At 38.8% G+C, this 17,796-nt stretch overlaps 1 protein-coding gene across 3 annotated transcripts in view; it reads left to right on the plus strand.

Annotated features, from left to right (window-relative positions):
• MAP3K5 (mitogen-activated protein kinase kinase kinase 5) overlaps window positions 1-17,796 on the plus strand; it is a 192,477-nt gene that overhangs the window by 130,112 nt on the left and 44,569 nt on the right. For all 3 annotated transcript variants that reach the window (XM_036903698.2, XM_036903700.2, XM_036903699.2), the window contains 4 exons: window positions 2,047-2,096; window positions 4,301-4,396; window positions 7,421-7,502; window positions 16,142-16,275. In XM_036903698.2, the coding sequence (XP_036759593.2) occupies window positions 2,047-2,096; window positions 4,301-4,396; window positions 7,421-7,502; window positions 16,142-16,275 (362 nt within the window). The remainder of the gene's footprint in view (window positions 1-2,046; window positions 2,097-4,300; window positions 4,397-7,420; window positions 7,503-16,141; window positions 16,276-17,796) is intronic.

Raw genomic sequence — 17,796 nt, forward strand, 5'->3', positions numbered from 1 at the left:
TTCCTCCTCTTGTTCCTGTGCACAGGATCTGAGGCTAACCAGTTCCTAGAAGGCGGTGCCCGTGCTGATTAAATTAGGTGCCTGTGCTGATTAGATTAGGTTTGGGTTGGGGCTTGTTGGAGCTGATGAGCACTCCAGCTCTGCCACTGGCCTTCCTTTTTCCCCTGGGTCCCAAGGAGGTCTACTTTGGAGACTCTCACCAGTTGGCTTCGTAGCTCACCAGCATCTCCGTGTAGTGAGTCCCGGTAGCAAGGGAGCTAGGGAGAGAGACTGTAGTCTACATCTCTCCATGTCAGGCCCTGGCCTTTACACCACTAAAATGGACCGTTTACTGGCAGCACTTGCAACCTTTTAGGATCCTAACATTCTGGAAAATACATTACTCCTTTTTTACAAAGCCATCCCAGTGAACCTGGGAAATCCCTCCTTGGCTGCTCCTAGAACAATGCTGATGAAAACAGATTGGACCAGTGCTGTCTTGCTGGTGTTGGCCAGGTGCTGTGTTCAGTCGCAGGTTTGCACACTGCCCTACCAGCTCTGCACTCAACCCCCACCTCCTGATCGCAGACATGGCCTTAGAAAGCAGCTCACTTGCAGGTTCTGGGAATAAGGCTGCATTGTATGCACGGAGTGTGCAGGTAACAGCTGCAGCTCCTGAGTCATATATATTTAGAAGGTCACCTGAGGCCAACAGGATTTAGGAACAACTTTCCAAATTACCTGCTGAAGCTGCAGGCTGCTATTTTAACTCCCTGGGTACTCTGGTTAAGAGAGCTACATTCCAGAGCACCTTTCTATGGCCTCTTCCTTCCCTGGGCTTCAGGCACACGACACTTGCTCTGGATTAACTCAGGTCACATACTGTGACCTGACTGATGTGCATTGACACTAGTTTTTTAGTCAGTCTGCTTTGGGCTTGAGAGGATCTATTTCTATTTTAAGTTGCATGGTCCTGGCAAACATCTAGGTGCTGTGGATATGAACTGTAACTTTTTGATTGGCTTCAGCCAAAAGGAGAGTTCTGGCCCACCTTGGAGCCACAGGCTTCATTACCCATTTCACTAGCTCAGCCAAGACCTTAGGCTTCTGGCAGTATTTTAAGTGGGTGGGTAAGAGCTTGTTTTCCTGGTTATTTTACAGGTACGAAACTGAGTTGCAGTCTGAATTGACTATCATCCAATGCTTGCTAAACTTTGACACATGCATCAATGACTTTATTTCTATAAAAATATTTATGTTCTTTATTCTATATTGTTGTCAGACATGTTTTTATAGGGAGTTTGATCCATCTTGTAAATTTACTTAATTTAAAGACATATGAATTTAATACTAATTTAAACTTAGCTTTAGTAATAAATTCAAATAAATTCCCACATTTGTTTTCATTTTGGCCCTGCAAATCACTGGTGTTTTTCATATGATGATCAAATATTTTATGTTCAAACTTTATTAGTGTGTTGAATTTTGCATAAATTGGTTAACAACACACTGTAGCTCTCTCTATACACATGTATGAGACTATATACATGTGTGTACACACATACATAGTTGGTATACTGTTTTCTGAAGAAATAGAACCACCATTTTAGTTAGAAAGCTTAACTGAACATAATTCAGAAATAATTACCTTTAAAGCCTTGCAGAGGTTTATTCAAATTATTGTTTTGCTTTCTCAGAAATGAGATATTGTTCAACTATAATCATTGAATTATCTTGATCACTGGGTTTTTTTACTTAAATAACAAAGGCACAGAAGTTATTAAATTATTCTGCTAAAAATCAAGTTTTAGAATTTAATGAGCCTAATTCTCCTGGGTTCTTTTGGAAGCTGTTTTATTGAAGTATAGTAATTTTTTAAAAGAGTAAACATCACCCTTGTGGCTTGAGAATGAATTACAGTTTCCATTCAGATAATTTGTTCATGAAGAATTATACAATAGGAAAAATTGCTCTGTGTATGTTATTAAAACATAATAAAACAAAATTAATGTTATATTATTTTCATTTGGATGACTCAACATTTTTGTTCTTCCCCCTGTGTTCTAGAAAGGTATACATGAATGGAATTTTAGTGCTTCTTCCATCAGGGGAGTGAGGTAAGTCTCCTCAGTACCTTTTTTTTCTTAGAAGACTTTTTTTTATAGAATATGAATGTCTTGGAAAGGGCTTTTAGTCATGATTTAAAAATGTAAAGAATTTCATGGATCCTTCTATTGATGAAAATGCTCAACCTTCTTCAGTTTTATTCTCTTGATCATGAAAAGATTTCCAACAAAATTATTGTTAGCTGAACTAATTCTGCGTTTGCCTACTTGTTTAAATTACTGGATGGTTTTCTGGTCTTTCGGTATACCAGGAACTAAGCTCTCTTTAGATGGATCGAAAACACACATGCCATCTACCACGTTGTGTCCTATATCTAGTGTTAATGTGGCGAGAAGAACCACTTTGGTTAAGTGTTTAAATACTTGTCCTGAGAAGCTGATGCTAAACCATCTCTAGCAAATTTCAAACCAAATTAGTTGTGTCACATCGTAAGTGAGAGAAAACAGATTTCCACAGGCCAGTTTTGCAACACCCTGTTACTTTTGGCTTAGTGGTAATTGGTTCTGTTGGAGCATGAGCTGGTAGTGCTGTCTGAGTCACTGGTAATTGGAGTTTGCCTGGTACAACCACCTGGTACCTCATGAATTATGTGAACAGAAACAAGCAAGATTATAGACTGACTCATTATATCTTTCCAATCCATGCCTTCTCAAATAAAGTTTCACTTTCTTAATATTTAACTTTTAAAACTAGTCATTAGCAAGGTACCCATTATTTATCGCTGCATTTTGAAGTAATTTAGGAAAGCATGGTAAATATTAATTTCACTCTTTCATACTTATTTTCTGATGAATTAATTTTCTTTACTTAGGTATGGCAGCACTACATAACCTTTGTTGTGATTTATGACATAAACACAAAATGTTCACATGTGGCTACTCTTAGTTTACATATTGGGAAACTTGAGTTCCAATGTGTGACTTCAAAGAGAACTGACTTTTCTTGGCTTCCTCCTCTGTAAAGCGAGGACAACTATAGAAGCACGTCCAACTAAGTCAGCAGTTTGTCCAGCATTACCTCAGACCTTGCTCCCTCAGAACCTGCTCAGCCCAGTCAGTGGGCTTTTACTGACCACCAGCTGTGTAGCAAATGTTGAGTCCTATTCTCCTAAGGATACAAAAATGACTAAGACATTAACTCTGTTCTTGAAGAGCTCACAGTTCAGAAAAAGCACAGACATTTAATAATTAATGAATTGATAGATACAGTATGACATCAACAATGATTGAAGTTTGTTCAAAGAACAGAGGTGTAAGAGGGAGAATTTCTGTTTAAGGTAGAAATAGGGAAGGGAGAGAGGGTAAGGTATAAACTGGGCCTTAAATGGTGAAAAAATTTATTTGAAAAGTAAAAAGTGATGTGCCTTCCAAATTGAAGGAGTAGCAGATACAAAGGCCTAAAATAGGGTTTGGCAACTACAGCCCACAGGCCAAATATGGCCCATTGCCTATTTCTGTAAATAAAGTTTTATTGGAAATCAACTGTGTTCACTTGTGTAATGTCTAAAGCAGCTCCAACAGCAAAATCGAGTAGTTTGGTGTACAACACCTGAAATATTTACTCTCTGGCCTGTTACAGAAAATATTTGTCAATGCTCAGCATAAAACAATGTGGCTTGGCTGTTAAACTCAAAATTGTTTCTGTTGCTAGTAAACTCAAAATTGTTTGAAATGATATAAAGTAAACCACTTGCTGAGTCCAAACCAAAGGCTGCTCTGCATTTCTCACTCCTCTAAATCTCTGCTACTGAGATGTTTTTACAGCCTCCACACAGTTGCCTTCCTAGCTTTGGAAACATTTCATTGTTCTACAGATTACATAGACCCAGAATCAGCTAGATCAGCCAGTTGATATTTCTGCTTTTCCTTCCCGCACACAGTTTAACGCTCTAGTAGGCAGGAAACCTTTCCCATGAAAGCTTTGGTGTGCTTACAGCACCCCAGAGCAGCCTTGTGAGTAGGAGGGCCGTTACGAGATGAGTGGGAGGACAATTCTCAGAATATTAAATAATTTTAGTATCATGGTACAGGCAGTATCACTTTTTAAAGTGCTGTGTGTAACTTTTTGTTGTAAACAACATTGATAACATAGTTGGGGTTGGATATAATTTTGATTACATTCATTGGATATATACTTCATTACAGATCCATAGGATATTGGTATTCCCCTGAATAATTCTTTTTGTTTGTTTCAGTATTTCTAAATTTGAAGAACGATGCTGTTTTCTTTATGTGCTTCATAATTCTGATGATTTCCAGATCTATTTCTGTACAGAACTTCATTGCAAAAAGTACGTATTAGTCATTGTTTGTGTTTGGAAAAGACTGTTCTTACCTGATCATTATTTTTAATTAATGAGTGAATATGGAGCTCTCATGAAGAATTTATGGCTATATGGTTATATAAATATTTCATTTGGGCTAATACTTTATAATTATGTGGTATGTTTAACAGAATTTTAAGGGCTTTCTTTAATAAATCAAGCTTTTTCTTAGTCATAATTTATTTTTCAACAGATGAAACATTATCCAAGACATACCAGTTAATTGCCAAACATTGTGCCTTATTTTCTAAATGTTCACTTAATATAACAGATGATCATCAACATTTTATTTTTCGAATTCTTTTGAATAATCTCACCATTTTCTACAACAGTGGCTCTTAACTGGTTCATCTTAGAACCAACTGATGAACTTTAAAAAGGGCCTGGTCCCTACACCAGACTAGTTATAGTATATTTTCTGATGGGGATGCAGCCTGAGTTAAGAGGAAGGTAGCTAATCTACACCAATAAAACCAAAAGTTTGTGGACTGCATGTATATTTGTGTTAACCTCTCTGGGTATATTTCTCTTAGGCTAATAGTTAAGAACTTCACGTTGCTTTAGAACACAGTGACTGACTATGAGGCTAGAAAAGTAAGGGACAATTTAGAGACCAAAGTGTAGGTATAAGCCAGCTTGGATTTAAAAGTTTGCTCGGGGGTTTCTTTTTCAAATAATCATCATTTGACTCCATTATAAATGATTGATGTGCTAGCTACAGTATAGAGTCAGTCATTTTTTATCTTGGTATAAAAAATAAGTATTTATTTAACCTGCAAGTCTTGGCTAGAGTTTTTTTTATTAATATTGTAAAATGTATGGTAAAAAGACTTGGAAATAAGAAAGAATTCCTAGCATATGTATGGTCTACTTTTCTAAATAGTAGAAAAATTCTCAAGGCTATTGATTTGTTTTATGGTAATTATGGCTAAGACTTATAGAGTGCTTACCCCAGACCCAACATATATTTTAATCTTCAAATAAAATGTGTTAGGTATGTAATACTATTAGGTAGGTAATACTGACATCATCATTGAAAAGAGTAAAAAAAAAAAATTCTTGAGTTTAACGTAAAATCATACAGCCAATAAGCATAAAATCCAAGGTTTGAACCAAACACACACATGACTCCAGAATCCAAGCTCCTAAAGTTTATACTGTGCTCCCTTCCCACTGTATGTGTTACACTCTGCTGAGAGATGTTTTATGTTGAAAAATTTTGTGTGGGTAGCTGCTGGAAGTCCTTACTTACCCCAGACCCTAAAGTCTGTCTTTATAAAAAGCCAAAATTCTTACAGGTCTTTCACTTTCTCTTCCTCTTGGTTGAATTTGCTTTTGTCTTTAGCTCATCATGATACTTAGTCTTCATCAGAGTATACTGTTATTCTGATCAGGCCTGGGAATTTTTCTTCTTGTCATTGGCCTCCGCAAAATATGTAGAGAGAAAGGAAGGGTGAGGAAGTGTCCCCACATGCAAACTCCATACCCAGGCTCCAGACTCTAAAGTGGGCTTCATCTGTTTTATTTGTTGTCATATTCCCAAAGGCCAGAAGAGTTTTTGATCCTGGTAGACACTCGATGAGTATTTGTTGGATGGATGAGTGGGTGGACGGGTGGATGAATGGATGGATGGATGGATGGATGGATGGATGGATGGATGGATGGATGGATGGAAGGAAGGAAGGGTGGGTGGATGGATGGATGGATGGATGGATGGATGGATGGATGGATGGATGGATGAATGGATGGATGGATGGATGGATGGATGGATGGATGGATGGATGGATGGGGATGGATGGATGGATGGATGGATGGATGGATGGATGGATGGATGGATGGATGGATGAATGGATGGATGGATGGATGGATGGATGAATGGATGAATGAATGGAAGGAAGGGTGGATAGGTGGATGGGTGGATGGATGGATGGATAAAAAGAAGTACAAGATAGGAAGAAGGGTTCTGAGTTGTGATAGGTAAACTTTCCTTGTCACTCTGTAACCTGCTCTTCCTTACTGTGAGCTGGCAATGAATAGCATGACTTGCCTGTGAGAGCATCAGCCCCTGTTAATAATGCCTCCCCTTCCTTTAGGTCTGCGAACAATTAACATCTCCCCTGAATGGACTAGACACAGCTAGTGTTACAGGAGGCAAATCTGTTTCTTGTTGTAACCATTTTCTTGGCTCTAAAATAGTCTCCAGAAGAAAAAAAAATCAACAAGAAGAGCTCAAGAGCTCCTGAAGAAAATGTTTGTCATCAAAAGAGGGGTGGCTTCTGTCACAAACATGTCAGTCAGCCATTCCTAGTTGATACCAGCATTTCAGGCTGTGTTTATAGGACCCCAACATGTATGAATTTGAGGTGCTCAAGCAAAAGATTTAGTAACTGAGATCAAATGTATTGTCCAAGGCTGTATCAGTCATCTCAGAATTTAGAGATGTATTCCAGAATGTAGTATTTTTGTTATTCCCCATTTTGAAAAATAACATTAACAGCAGCAAAACAATAATAGCTAATGTTTAGTAAGTGCACCATGCTAAGTACTTTACAGATATTACCTCAAGTCTTCTTCACAACAACCTATAAGATAGGTATTGGTATAGTCCCCATTTTACAACAAGGGGCAATGCTCAGAGAGAGGGAGGGGCTTGTCCAAAATCACACAAATTCTAACAATCTTGGTCTGATATCGAAGTCCACATTGTTAACATTTCTGTGGCTTTATCTAGGCTCACTGTTCAGATTCTATAATATATTACATTGCTCTTACTTGAAGTGAGGCAGGAGGTTGAAAATTTCTAGGAAATCCTACCAACCTGTGTTTTCTTTTTGAGAAATGTTATTTTGCACAGATACTGATTATTTATTGCCTGACTTTTGGAGATTCTCTTTGCTCCCATTTTTATGCTCTAAAGTCACATTGGAACATACTTGCTTATAGTTAATATCCTATGTATCTTGAGTGACTATATACCAACTCTCATTGTAGGTTTTTTGAAATGGTGAACACCATTACTGAAGAGAAGGGGAGAAGTACAGAGGAAGGCGATTGTGAAGGTGACTCCCTGGAGGTAATGACTTAGGTTTCATGTTCATTTTGCAGAGTATCTCTGTGGCTTTTTGAAAAATGAACTATGTAAAGGCTTGTGGAGGGAGAGGTGTGTGTGGGGGGAGTTGCATGTGAGTGGTGGTGAGGGGTGGGGGGCTCAGTCCGTAAGGTTTCCTCTAATGTTAAAAACAACATCTGAAATTCCTTTGGTTAAAAAAGAGTAAAAAACAAACACCAGAGAACTCTTATTCAGGAATGCTGAGTTGTTATAATTTCCTTATCTGATAGTAACTATGCTTCATCCATGAGGATGTTAATGATCCTCAGTGCCTGGGCCACACATTTTTTATTCTCCTTTGAGATATGTGCAGTTCAGACAAGCAAAATTCAGTGAAAATTCTGAAGGATACCACCGTTTGTGGCTCTCATTTGTGTGAGACAATGTCCCAGTGAGGCCTGGGACCATGGAAGCTTAATGGATTAGAGAGAGGAGGTACTAATCGTCCCTTGAAATGCTGCTTCTCTCAACCGTAATCTTTGTACTTAATGCCTCACAGACATAGTATGCTGCCAATGCCTACTTGTAGCTTGTGTCCACTTTCTCTGTGCTGTCTACTGGGTGAAGAGGGGCCTTCCACCACTGCCAAGACCGATGCTGGAGCATCTCAGGAGTGCTGGTGCTAACTCTTGGGCATCTTCAGTGTCTGAGTGATGACACTTCTCCAGGCATGACAGTAGGCCACCGTCTCCCAGCCCTTCCCAGTGTTTGTCTTGGGACAGAATTCTGAATCCAAGCAATGCAGAAACATACATTTCTAATGTTCATGTGAAATTGAAGAAACTAGAGCACCAGCCTGACTGGTATATATATTTATTAGATCACTCTGTTGATACCATCTCATACACTAAAATTTTTGTAAAAACACTGAAGTGGTAGCCTAACAGCGGAGGGAAAATTTAAATATAATAACCAATTGTGTTCACTCTGCCTATAGTTAAGTGCTATAGTTATCTAGCAATTGTATAGCTTTGATATTCCTTGGTAAGCCTAAGGCTCTTTCACTGAAGTTATAAAAAGATGAAAGACCTAATTTGGAAAAAAAATCCTTGTGTGCATTAATTTACTGTCTGTAGGAGTAATAGATAATAATTGTTATTCATATATGTTTTATATTTTATAATTTTATATTTTTTATCCAAGTAATTTCATTAGGAGCTAGATCTCTTGACTTCTACATTAATGCTTTTTTGACTATACCTCAATATCTCTATTTTTATTTGGTTTAAATTTGGTATCAATTAATACACAGCAACTACCAGGATAAAAGTTAACAGAGACAATGAAAGTCAAACAGTTCCATTTGCTATATTAGTAAATATAGAATTATGAAGTGGATAGCCTGAAAAATCCACAAAGTTCTTCTGCAAGGTCATAAAATGCTGGCTTTTTTTTTTTTAACCAGTGTTCTCTATCCCTTATTTCATATCCTTCTTTGAGGAATGAAAACCATCTTACCGAAAATACACATATCAGGGAAAAAATATACACATAGCATAACCGGGCTGTGGTAGCCGTATTAGACAGTTTGGTCCTCATAATTGATTGAATAAATAGCTTAGAGACTCTAGACACTACTTTAAGCATATGCATAGTGTAACACAGCTTTAATTGCCTTAGAATTGGTTATATATTTTGCCAGCTAGTTTTTCTAAGATTCAATTTCCTATAATGTAAAAGGAGTAGGTAGATCACTTTTCAAAGAGGTGCCAAGATGATCCAGGATCAAGATCCCCTTTCTCTACAGGGTGGGCTTTGTGAGACACCCTTCCTGCTCAGATAATTCTACTGCAAGAACTGAGCACACTTTCCAGCCAATAAGGAGAGAGACGCTCAGGTTTCTTCCTAGTAATACATAGAGGGTTTGCGTAGATCTGCTGACACAAAAAGCAGCTTACCCAGTATTGGTGATTCATCAATGTGCTCCTAGCTCACCCTCTGAGGGAAGTGCAGGGATACTAGTCTTTTAATGTTAGAAGACACTCTTACACTGGTGTCTTTGCATTCCATGAGGATCATTTAAAATCTGTGACATAGGATGGCTTCTACAGTATTCCCAATGGACTGTATAGTTCAATGTATATTAAGCATATTTGTGTTAAGTGTTTTGGCTTAGTTTTCTGTCATGCCACAAGATATGATATTGCTGGCGTTCTGGGGGTGTGGGTGTTCTGACATAATATTAATGAACAGACACAGTGATGTTCTGGGCTGTGAAGGTGATGGCATCCATTCTGGACTCTCCCTCTCACTGCATATTCCTTTGTAGCCAGAACACCTTTACAGTTATTTATTAAATAGTCCTAACTTATAGTTTTGCATAATTTATGGTAACTCCATTATATTATTGATTACACTTCTTAGATATTTTCATAAATATTTAATCAACATATTCTTGATTAAAATTGCTTTATCAGTGTTTTAAATATTTAATTACTATGAGTTCTTTCATTTCCACAAACTAAACTCAAACTTCAGCCCGTGAATGACATACCAAAAATAATTCCTCCACTTCCCATTCCTTACAGTGTAAACAAGAATTACTTTAGAGATCATCTTTATACAGTAATTAAGATTTGTGTGCAGAATAGTTATGTTTAGATTTTCACCTCAGTTGAAGGTAAAATTGAAATTGCTTCAATACATATGTCAACTGTTCCTGAAGTCTTTGGATACCTTGGCTCACAAAAAGATTAAAATGTTGGAAAGGTTAGATGTTCTTTAATGTTTATAGTTTCACTTACGGTGAAGTGGTTAAACATTATTAACTATTAATGTGGTTCTATAAACTATGAAATTGAAGGTAATCCCTAAACTTCCCAACATTTGAAAAGCTTCTCTGACACCCAAGTTAGGATGTCCTTTTCTTTCTGATTTGAATAGTAGAGTTTCTTTGAAGCATTACAATTGTGGGAGGGAACTCAGCCTCCTCTGGGTCATCATGGTCAGACCCCTCCTTCACTGATCAAGCCTGACTCGAGTGAGCTCCCCCTGCTGGGGTCACTAGCCTTGGTTCTGACTTTGCCAACAGCCAATTTTGTAACTTTGGACAAAATTCATTGCTCTGCTGGGCTAAGATGATTTCATTCCTTAAATGAGACTTGAACAAGATCATCTTAAATGGCTTTTCCTAGCTCAAATTTTTCTAATTTTGTAAGATAAGTACAAACTGTACAGGGTAATTTCAAATACAATTCCATACCACTTTCAGAGAACTTTACTGCTTTTAAACAGTTCTTTTTTTTAAATTTAAGGCCGTATTTTGATACGGAAGCATTATGAATCCATATCTTAAATAATTTATTAATAAATTTTTATTGAAATCCTTGAACAATTGGTTAGAGTTAACCATAGAAGTTCTAATATTTATCAGCTGTGATCCCTATTTTTGTGTTCCCAGCCTTCACTAAGAGCCAAGCATCTTCCCAGTAACCCGAGCCAGAAACCTGTGCACCAGCCTTTCCCTCTCCTCACACAGTCTTCTCCCCGGCCCTTCATTTCACCCACTCTGTGACTCCCCAGTCTCAGGTCTTCATCATCTCTCATGTGGCCTCATCTCTCTGCTCCCATCATACATCATCTCTGTCACTGTCACAGAGGTCTCTCACACAGATTGAATCCTGTGACCCTTCTAATTAAAGCCTTTGATGTTACTTTTTGGAGAAGGTTTCCACACCATGCAGTGTTCCAAACCCTCTGACAGTACCTCACCCCTTTCTTTCCACACTGTGATCCAGCATTGCCAAACTCTTTTCTGCTTTGCATGATGGCCAAGCTTTTCCTGCTCTGGGCTTGACATGCAGATGTCCAGTTCCACATGCATTTTCTGCTTTGCCCCACTCGGTGACTCCATCCTAATTTTTTGAAATCCAACTCAAGTGTCGTTCTTTTCTTTGAACCTTTCACAAAAAGCCCCTCTCACTTCCCCCAGCTCTCGCAGCATTTTGCCCACCTCTCTGCCCCAGCTCTTCAAATCGCTGTGTCATTCAGTAGCCCGTACCACAGCTAACCTGCCAGGGTTGGACAATGGCTCTGTGTCCCTTTTAATCACAAAGTTTCACATGGTGCCAGGAGACCAGGCAGAAGTGGAGTTCGATCAGAAGGCTTGGAAAGGTTTGAAACGTGGGGGTGAGAAAACCAGAATTGTTTCAACAATCTCTCAAACTGAGGAGGGAGGGATAGGGACTGGAGAGTAGATGCTGGGACATGGCTTAAAGTTGTTTAATCACTGTTAAGTCAGTGAAACAATGAATTCCATAATTAAGCTGAATATGATAAACAAGCCACTATCACCTCATTCTCTTTTCACCTCTTTTTTTATTTCCTTGAAAAGAAAACAAAAAACAGAGACAAATTACTAAGGTCTTTTGGTGCTCCATACAAAACACGTTGTGTCTCCTTCACTCCTCTCCCAAACACATACATGTGTGTTCTCCCTCTGTCCGTCCCTACTGCTCTCTCTCCCTCCTCCTCTCTTTCCCTCTCTCCATTCCTTTTTTATCTTCCATATCTCTTTTTTCTTACATGCACTTGTGCTCATCTCTTTATCAACATGGGCATATGACTTACACAAGCCCGAGGCAGTCATAGCAGGTGGCCCTGTGAACCTGTTTATACCTACGTTCCAACTGGCATCAAGAGAACATTGAGTCTCTGTGGGGTGGAGTGAGGACACGCAAGATAAAAGGAACACTTTGCTTTGACTGAAGCATCTGCAGAATGGTGAACTACCTTACCCTTTCGTTTTCTGATGATTTGCCTCACAACCCTAACAAACGGGATTACTGTTCAGAATTCATGTAAATCAATTTGGAACCATCAAATAGCACATGGGTTGTTTTTCTTTGACATCCTATTTCTATTTTTGTACCGATTTGAACACCCACAGTTAACATACTGTCAGAGAAAATTTATCACTTACAGTGTTGTATGATTTGAGTATCAGTTTGTTACTCATTCATTCATCCTGTCGGGTGAAAAAAACCTTTTTTCTCTACCAATTTAGGTTCAATGACTAGGGGCCCGTGAATTAACTGACAAGAGACAGATTAACAGGAGAAAAGCAAGTTTATTCATGTATGTGGAAGCATGCAAAGTGGCTCCTGAATGGCTAGTTAAGTTTGTTTATCTTAATAATAAAAGTCCTTAATTGGACTTCAAGGGAAAGCACATGGTGGGAAACAAATGGGCAACAAGAGGAAGGTACAGCAAGTGTTGATAAGTTTTGTTTAGGTAACTTCTCTTCTTGGTAGAGGGTTCCTAAACCTCCTAGAGAGGGGATTATGGCAGCTGTATTTTCAGGAGTCCTTGCTTAAATCAGCAAAAGAAGTTTTGATGAGGTTTTTAATGTGGCTGCTGTTTATTCAGATTTTTTCAGCTTAGAATAATCTTCATACCACATTGGTGGGTGTATATGGATTCCATGCGTTCAAATTCACTCAACAGTTATTTATTGGACACCTACTATGTGGTAGGCACTTTTCTAGGTACTGGGGATAAGGCAGAGAACCAATCTCTGCCCTTTTGAGCTATGTTCTAGTGAGAGTAAACATAAGTAAAATATGTATTTGATAATGATCAGTATTAAGAAGAAAAGCAGGGAAGGGTTTAGGAAATTACAGTGTAATGAGGTGTGCAGTTTTAGACAGGAAACAGGGAAGGCTTTTTGAGAAGGTGGTGTTTGAGTAAAGATCTGAGGGAGGAGAGATCAATCAAAGTAGGTATTTGTACCTACAGCGTTTTTAGCATTCTGTTAATGTTAGTTATTAATGTTTTGACACTTACATGTTAAGAAGGCAGTACAGACCAACAATTAACAAAGCCACCATTTGGGTCTTTGAGGTGACCGCTCACCTAATGAAGCACCACAGGGAAGTGCATGGTCCTTTAGAAGGTGGTGGTTTTCCTGTAGGTCCTTGACAGTGCAAGGACTAAGTGAATCACCACTTTGTTCTTTGACTTTTCCAGTGTTGTCTTCCTACGCTATTCCCTTTCCAGCACCAGTTTAGATTGTTCTGGGTAGGCAACAATAGAGGGATGCTCTAGAAGTATTCCCATCATTGCTTCAAAATACAATTGTTTCCCTTAGCAACAACCTGATTTGCTAACCTATTGCCATAGAAATAGAATGCAAAATGTATAAGCAGTGTAATCTTGCCTTTATTTTTTAAAACACTCCTTCCTCTGCCCCTCTTTTCCTCCAAATTTTGGATTTAAGGCACCTTCCCTTGACCCCCAGCTCCATTCTACTTTTTCTGGCCATCACATAGATATTTTCTCTGTCCTTACAGACCAGGCAAGTCTCCTTAAACCTGCCTTTTCAATTTATGCCTCTATATTGTACGAATAGAAAGAAAAGATAAAAAAAGAAACTAAGCAGCATTTACCCACCAGAGTGGTTTTCAATCAACCTTGGTCTTATTAAGAGTCATTTTGATTTTTATTACAACCACTTTGTTCAAGAGGAATCAACTTCTGCATCTCACAGATAGTCTTTTAAAAAAGAATAGTCCTTTGGTGTTACAATAGTTAGATTCTGAAGTAACTAAAATTTGAGCAGCCCTGTCTAAACTTATCTTTTTCACCCACTATATGAATATCCCTGTGGCAAAACTCCCTTCAAACAAAAATAAACTGATACTGACTCTGTATCAATTTTTTTTGTACCTGATTAAAAAAAAAGATTCTCTCAAGTTGTGTATAGCCTGATTAATTAAGCAAATAATTAGTGAACACCCACTACAAGCCAGATACTGCTAAGACTAGATACAGAGCAATTGAGGATAAGGTCCTAGTTCTCAAAAAGCTCAGAATCCAGACTGGGATGCTGGATGCAAGAGAAGGAAGAGAGAGAAATGCATGAGAGAGTGAGGGCATAAGGCCTTTGAAGCACATCACACCAGAATCCAGGCCAGCTTTTGAGGGTCAGGTGGACAGCTGAGGAAGGCTTCCTAGAGCTTGGTTTTAAAAGATGAGGCAGAGTTACCTAGGTAGGAAATGTGGCATGGCACAAAGAAAATGTAAAGGCACAAAGATGTTGTCAAACCAAAATCCCACTTCTTCTGCCTTTGGATAGGTCTTTTTACATTTCCTTGACTTGACCATTTAACTTGATCATTTAAAATTTTTCTTTGTTTTCTAAAGCAATCCTTTACAGCCATGATGTTTTCATCTTCATTTCTCTGTATCTGTGGTATTCGATATGCAATGCTCTGTCATTCTTGTAACTATTTTGTAGTTCCCATGACCATTTCCTTTTTAATCCATTGATTATTTCAAAGTACAATAGTCAGTTTTCAAATTTACTTTTTGCCTGTCTTTTTAATATTCTGTGGTCAAAGATCATAGTCTCAGTGATACCAGTTCTTTGGAATTTGTTGACATTTTCTTTGTGGTGAAATAGTGACCGTGTATTACACATTTTTCATGTATGCATGAAAGGAATTCATAACTGGATGCAAGGCTCTCTTTGTAGGTTATTTCAGACTTGTTAACTGTGCCATTAGGGTCTCTATTTAAAATTTTCCTGCAAGTTTTATCTGTTTCCAAAGAACTCCATTAAAACCAATTGTGGTTTATGTTTGTCTATTTTTTCTTCGTAATTTTATCAGCTCTACTTTTTATGTTGTTAGTGAGTGTTATTTATCAGCATTGTTACATTTGTTGGCTTATAAATGTTAGAGAACAATTTTTTTAATGGTTAATGCAAACCCTTTTGTGACTTGAATCTAGCTGTGGACTGCCAGTTTTATATTCTGACAAAATGTAGACAACAGAATGTACCTGTCCTCTCCTGCTGGTGTGTGGTTCTCCACTGGGCTTCTGTAGAGATGTGGTTTGATCATTTGGTAGCCCTGAGTCCCGTAGCTCCAATGTAAGAAGAAGGCTCTGCCTTTCTGGATGATGCCTCCAGGTCTGAGGAGGTTTCTACCAAACATTCTCTGAACCCCTTTCATTTTGATCCAGTTTTCTATATTTGACTGACATGCTTGACAGTTTGGGGTTTAAGGCTATAGATGTTTCCTTTTTACATCTAAGATGAAATTTTCCCTCTATTTCTTCTTTTTAAAATATTTTTTGGCAAAATATATATATATATATATATATATTTTGGCCTTGGGGGCTTGGGGATGAAGTAAAAATAAGCCTTACTTTATTATTGTCAATTATTAAGACCTCAAGGTCTTCTTTCCACCCTTCGGTGGTTTTATTCTCCTGGCAGAGTATGAAATTTCTGCAAAAGGTGACAGACAAAAGAAACATTAATTAGATGTAATAGATCCTGATAGACATCGATGCTAATCATACTCACCTCCCGAATCAATGAAAACAGGATTTACTGGGTAGAAGAATCCATGTGGGCTTTTGGAGAAGCACGTCTGTGAATTTAATGCCTAGTCCCCACGTATTCACAACAGTTGTGAAAACATGAACACATTATTTGCTTTATAGTTCTTGATGCTTTCATTTAACTTCAGCTTATTGTTTTGCTTGTTAAAGCCATCTGATAAAATAAGGAGTAATGCTCTTGGGAAAAAGTTTATGTTTAAAATGTAGAGTACAACTAATGTTTCAATATTCTGTGTCCATTTTTTCTTTTACAGTATGACTATGAATATGATGAAAATGGTGACAGAGTCGTTTTAGGAAAAGGCACATACGGGATAGTCTATGCAGGTCGGGACCTGAGCAACCAGGTCAGAATTGCTATCAAAGAAATCCCAGAGAGAGACAGCAGGTATGGTACTTGTGGCTAACAAAAGCTGTTTTCTAAAGTATTTTGGGTTATGTGTAGCATTTTAGAAAATATTTTGGTGATACTCTAATTAATGCAACTCTGTCTGAAAACTCCATTGTTTTAACTCGCTCCCTCTGAGGTTCAGCTGTGCATCACTCAGTGACTCAGTATAACACTGGTGGGAAGGATGGCGCCACTGAGGTAACAAGGACAGGACTTTTAAGGAGAAGAAGAGAGAATGGCCTTGTGTGTTGGGTTCCGGTTATGTCAGATAATGGTTGATTTATTACCTGGGTGGATGGAGAATAGGCGCTATCAGAACAGTTAGAGCCAGAGGTTCTGGCTTCCAGCCCAGCATGGGAGGAGCTTGGAAGTCGCCAGCCCATCCTGACCACAAGTGCAAAGCTGCGCAGACTGAGAAATCAGCAGCTCCTCTTGTGCCCACTGCAGAAGTGAGGTCACAGGACCAGCCACTGCTGGAGAGACAGCCAGAGAAGGGGGCCCCTGCACTTTCGTGAGTTTTGCCTCTGAGGAGCCCTGCTAGGTCCTCATAGTGAATATTAGGGGAAAAATCCCCTCATGCTTCTGGCCAGAAGCCAGAGGGGAAGTAATCGTTTTGAAATACACCAGAGCTCTATTCTTCCTAACAAGGCCTGCCTGCCAGAGAAACTGTTTTACCAGGGTCTAACCTATTGGGGTGTTATCAGAGCGTAACCAACCTGGGGGAAGGGAAATGCCCAGCTCCAGCCCCCTCTAGCTGCCCTGTCCCACCTGGGGGAGGGCGGGACTGTGAAGTGTTTGGGAAGTGCCACAGGCTCACGAAAGGCTGAGACCTAATCACAGAACACAGAACACTGTCCGTCCCCCACACCTCACGCCACATTACTGGACACCTATTTAGAGCAGTCCCTTTTACCTAATACAGTACATTTGGCTTTCAGCAAAAATTACAAAGTCCACTAAAAAACAACAAGTGCAGTTTGAAGAAAGGGCAATAAGTATCAGAACCAGAAGTAGATATGGCAGGGATGTTGGGGTTATCAGACCAGGAATTTAAAACAACTGTGATTAATATACTAAGGGCTCTACTGAATAAAGTAGACAGCATGCAAGAACAGATAGGCAATATCAGCAGAGATGGAAATCCAAAGAAAGTATCAAAAAGACATGCTAGAGATCAAAAACATGTAACAAATGAAGAATGCCCTTGGTGGGCTGGACACTGCTCAGTCTCAGAGCTTGAGGATATGGCCAGTAGAAACTTCCAAAACTGAAAAGCAAGAACAGAATATTCAAGAACGGGTGGGACAACTACAAGAGGTGTAACATATGCCTAAGGGAATACCAGGAAGAGAACAAAGGGAAAAGAGCAGAAGAAATATTTGAAGAAATAGTATAAAGCAGACATAGTGGGGCTTTGTGAAAAACAGCAGGGTTTTTGGGAACAAGAGAGTTGTGCTGGGAGCAGAGCCCCTCTGGCGGCAGGGTTACCCGTTGCTCCCCGCTCTAGTGCTCTGCCCA

The sequence above is a fragment of the Manis pentadactyla genome, chromosome 12 (genome assembly GCF_030020395.1).
Source record: "Manis pentadactyla isolate mManPen7 chromosome 12, mManPen7.hap1, whole genome shotgun sequence".
Taxonomy (NCBI): domain Eukaryota; kingdom Metazoa; phylum Chordata; class Mammalia; order Pholidota; family Manidae; genus Manis; species Manis pentadactyla.